This window comes from Megalopta genalis, chromosome 11 (genome assembly GCF_051020955.1).
Source record: "Megalopta genalis isolate 19385.01 chromosome 11, iyMegGena1_principal, whole genome shotgun sequence".
NCBI lineage: Eukaryota > Metazoa > Arthropoda > Insecta > Hymenoptera > Halictidae > Megalopta > Megalopta genalis.
This window is the reverse complement of record NC_135023.1, coordinates 1,683,887-1,688,723: the sequence shown is the minus strand read 5'-3', so window position 1 is coordinate 1,688,723 and position 4,837 is coordinate 1,683,887. Positions and strand designations below refer to the sequence as shown.

The following is a 4,837-nucleotide window of genomic DNA, read 5'->3' as shown; positions in this document are numbered from 1 at the left end:
CCCCACAAACTCCTATCCATCCCTCCCAACTCCCATCCTTCCTCCTAGGTCTTCGCTTAGTGCACGCGAGGCGTCGCGTCACGAGTTCGCCTCCCCGTGGTTCCCCGTGGGCGCTAGTGAAAGGAGGGTAAAACCAGAATTTCGCTAGCGGCTAAAGAACTCGTCCATTGCAAACGGCTCAATGGCACGTGCGGATTTTTCCTTGGCCCCTCTCCTTGACAGTGGTTGGACTGGGGGTAGATGGCAGCTTAGCTGTGTATGCCCGTAAGGGCGAGGTAACATATCCGCGTCACCCTCGCGGTGACCGGATTCACACTAGATGCCCGTTCTGCAATTGGTGTACCTTTGGTGGTGATATGATGTTGTACGCCGTGTTTTTGGTACGCTTTGGAGTTCTGCCTTGTGATTGAACTAAATTCTTTTAGCAGTGTTGAAAAACTGTTAGTCTTACCTATTGTAGTCACTGTTGGTTGAGTCGAATTTGTGACTTTTCCAACTGAAAATAGGTGTGTTTGACTATCAATCAGTCGTTTATTTTTTATGTCGACCAGGAGGCTGTAGTGACCTATAAAATCTGCTCCTAGGATGGCTTTGGATGTATCAGCAACGATGAATCTCCATGAGAACTGTCTCCGAAGACTCAAGTTCACAGAGAGCAGCTGTTCACCATACGTGTTTATGGGTGTTCCATTTGCTGCATACAGTTTAACATCGTTGTCTATTCTTCTTTTGCAGTGCAGAGACTTTGGTATGCATGATACGTCGGCTCCTGTATCTACCAAATATCTCTTGCCTGTTTGTTTGTCGCTTATGATTAGGCGGTTTTTTACGTTAGTACCATCCTGCAACGCCTCAATACGGGATAGTGGGTTTAGTTTCCCTGACTCTTCCTTTTATCGGGTCCTTTCCATTGGCAGGGTTGTCTGCATTTCCACGAGTTCTCGCCGAACTTCCCGTGGAAATAGCATAGTCCGTCGTCTCTAGTTCGACTCCTTGATTTCGAACTATATCTTCGGATTTTGTTGCATTCCGGTCGTCGTCCTCTGTGGGTGTCGCGGACTAATGCTTCGAGTTGAGCTATTCGCTTGGTAAGCTCAGCTATTTCCAAGCTTGGACCGGGGTCACGTGGTCGGGCTTCCTCCTTAACGTGGGGCGCAATGGCCGCTAGCTCGTATTGCGACGATCTTTCGATCGTTTTGTCGGCGAGCAGAGCTAATTTTTCCGTTGAGACTCCTTCGATCACGGACAGGACCTCTTGTACTCGGGCAGGTAGCCGTTGTAGCCATAGCGTGCATAGGACGCTATCGGAAACATTTTTCCCTGCGAGGAGCGTCATTTCTCGCAGTAGTTCCGATGGTCTTTTGTTCTGTAGATCTATTCCCGACAGCAGCTGCCTCAATTGCGTCTCTTCGGACGCGGCTAAACGCGAGATGAGAGCCTCTTTTACCTGAATATACGAGTCGTCCGTCGGAGGTGCAGCTATAACGTCGGCAACCACTTTCATTGATGCGGTATCTAGGTGCCTGATTGCCGCAGCGCATTTTACCGCGTCTGATTTTACTGTATAGGCCGCGAATTCACATTCGAGCATGGCAAACCATAGCTTGGGTTCTTCCCGCCAAAAAATAGGAAGCGTCGCGTTCCTGAACTCACCGCGATTTCCATTTTTCCTTCTTCGTCGGCCATCTTAATTTCCCGGGTTTCGGCACCAATTAATATATTATATTATTATTATTATATTATTGACGCGATTTAAAACTTCCACAGTTTTTACACTACGCGCACAATTGATGGCTCATTTTAATCGTCTTCACTAATAACTAGTTTCCGCGTTTGCTGCTTGGATCTGCGATCAGTATTCCCGGAGGAATCCGGTCACAAAGATCGGCGTGCCGGAGCACGTGGCGATCGATGTAAATCTTCCGTTCACTATAACTTTGTTTTTTTCCCAGCCGATTTCCACAATTTTTGGCTCTAACTGTTCCTTTTCGATGGCACTTCACTTCAATACACAATTTGTAATTCTTGCGACTGTTTTAACCACTAATTATCGAGAAAACACGGAGCACGGTATGGCGACGCGTGTGGCGGATTGATTGGTGTTAGGTTCTCTTATATTGATTCTCTGAGAACTGGGATCGATGGCGCGTCGGTAATAAGGAAACACGTGGTTTTAGCCTAACTTGTAACGTACTTTATTTCACGTTATGCGTACGTCTATACGCGTGGGAGACTGGTATTAGACTGAGAGAGAGTCTAGTGGTTTGCGTAGCAACAGCTAGTTACTAAGTTGTAGGTGGCGCTGTGTGCCGCTTGTACGGGCGTACGCCACACGCGTCCTCTCCATGCGACACCTAGCGGCAGAGCCCAGTAGATAGGGACAGTAGGGAATCTCGTTAATCCATTCATGCGCGTCACTAATTAGATGACGAGGCATTTGGCTAAAAAAAAAATTTATTCCTTTATTACTTGAAAATCGTACAATCATATAACAAGGGAATACTTATACCTTATGAGGTAGCACAATATTCAGGGGGACCTTACAATTTCTAACCCACCCCCATGCGCCTAACCGTTGTAATCCTGGAGTACATGTTGAAGGCGGCCAATGTTCCCATGATGGCCCTGCTTGAGAGAACCTTGAGTTCCTTCTTCCGTATGATACCCAAGTTGAGTAACCCCTGAGCGGACTTAGGACTCCATACTCCCCTCCACGAGATCGTAATGGACAGGTGGCGTACGTCAGAGCTCTGTTCCTTTTGTTTGATTCCAGCTGTAAGGCTAGTGTTGTCGGAATAATAGTGGATCTTTCTCTGATTCGCCCCGTCCAGGTCTGTTTGTTCGCTGACCACTTGTGCGTCTAAGACCAGCGTCGTTCTACCCATTGTCGCGACCAAGTCCGGTTTCCGTATACCTTCGTCCGTAAGGTATGTCGGTTCCGTTTGGACTTGGTAACCTTGATGTCGGAGGTTCTTGGCTGTGTAGGCAACAATGGCATCGTGCCTGCGAATACGCATCCCGTGCGTACGATGGCAGTGTTGAACGACGTGGTTTAGCGTTTCAAGTGCGGAGCATCCTGCTCTGCAGTAGCGGTCAGCTTGCCTCCCTCTTGTTGTCCTGGATCGTGTGGGGAGTGCTGCTATCCTGGTTCTCGTGAAGTTGATGAAGTCCTTGCCCGTCAGAAGTCGGGTACCATCTCCAATCCACGCGTGTTGTTGTGGAGTTTCCCTTTAACCTATCAGCCCACGTCCGTCGATGGAAGAGTGCAGTCGTTTCCTCCAGAGGTCCCCAATGTGAGCCGATTCCGTTATCACCGCGTCGCCGTCCTTGAGTCGTCGTAGGCACTTAGTGATTTCGTTGTCCAGGAAGGCGTCCGTTGGATCGTTTCGGAATTGGTCATGGCCTTGCCGAAGCGCTCGCAATCTTCCCAGTCTCAACACAGGTGCCAACCATCGTAGGGAGGGGATGCCGAGTCCTCCGTCCCTGATGTCCGCGTGTATGTATGCGGTTGGCACGTCGTGTGGGAGATTTAGCCACTTGCGCACGGACGCTCGGATCATCATGTCGACTTTCCTGAGTGTCCCTATCGTTATATCCCAGAGTGCTAGGTGGTAGTACACCCGGGGTATAAGATCTGTGCGCAATGCGTACAGTCTTTGTTGTGGCTTGAGGGGCGCTTTGGCAAGGCAGGCCAGTCCTGGTCCGATCACTTCGTGCGGCCGACATCGTGCTCTGCCCTGGGCGGTGAATTTGATCCCCAGGTATTTCAGTTCTTCCCCTCGCTTCAAAGTCCGAAGTTGCTGTTGGTCGTGGTAGAACTTGGTATCGACATCAACTGCTGTCTTCTTAATGTGGCCATTGGCTTTAATGCCAATGGTCAGACATTTCCCTGGTTTGATGTCCATCCCACATTGTCGAAGAAAGGATCCAGTTGTGTCGACCAAGTTCTGCAATCCTCGGGGCGTTTCGGCGAAGAGAATGATGTCGTCTGCGAAGGCGGCTGCGTTGATACACTCACCTCCTATCCTACAGCCTATGTCCGGGGACAGTCTCTGTAGGAGGAGGTGGGTGACCATGTTGAATATGGTTGGCGAGAGTGGATCACCTTGTTTGACTCCCCTACCAGGTGTTATGGGGGAGGATTTCCAACTCTCGCCTTCCAGTGTCGTGGTGCCGTCGTTGTATGTTGCGGTGATGTACTCGGTCATTTCATTGGGGACTCCCATGGTTTCCATGACTGATGATAGAGCGGCGTGCGATATTGAATCGAAGGCCTTCCGGACGTCGATCGAAGCCAGGTACAAGTTCTTGAAACTTCGGTGGTGGTGTTTCAAGATCGCGTCGAGGAGAAAGGTGTTGTCGTTGCACCCGTCCGTATTCCTGAATGCCCTCTGGCGTTCATCAATGTTGATGGCTTTTGCCAGTCGGGCGGCCAGAATACGGTGGAGGCATCTGACCAATACGGACGGGATGGTGATCGGCCTGAAGTCGGCTGGCTCCGTGGCTGCATCGTTCTTGGGGAGGAATATCGTCCTTGCCTTGTTCAGGTGTTTAGGCAATTTGCGGCACATCATTATGATGTTAAAGATTCTCACGAGGACGCCTGGCGGTGTGGCCCTCAGCTGCCGCGCGGTTACTTGGTCGGGGCCCGCTGAGGTGCCCATCGATGGTAGGGCGTCCCTGATGTCCGCTTCCGTGATTGGAATCCATACTGACGTGGCAGTTGTTGGTGGCACTTCAACTGCGGGGGATGCTCCTGATTTTTGCCGCATCACCTCCGTCCAGTATGGTTCCATTATTTGTTGCCCTGGTACTCTGGTAGACGATATTCCTTCCA

The 4,837-nt window shown here is 50.2% G+C and overlaps 1 protein-coding gene across 1 annotated transcript; it reads right to left on the bottom strand.

Annotated features, from left to right (window-relative positions):
• Positions 1 to 310: 310 nt before the first annotated feature.
• Positions 311 to 1,504, bottom strand: LOC143260286 (uncharacterized). The gene is made up of 3 exons (XM_076525295.1): positions 886 to 1,504; positions 452 to 793; positions 311 to 399 (listed from the first exon to the last, which is right to left on the bottom strand). The coding sequence occupies exons 1-3, from the start codon at positions 1,502 to 1,504 to the stop codon at positions 311 to 313; spliced, it is 1,050 nt and encodes a 349-aa protein (XP_076381410.1).
• Positions 1,505 to 4,837: the final 3,333 nt, after the last annotated feature.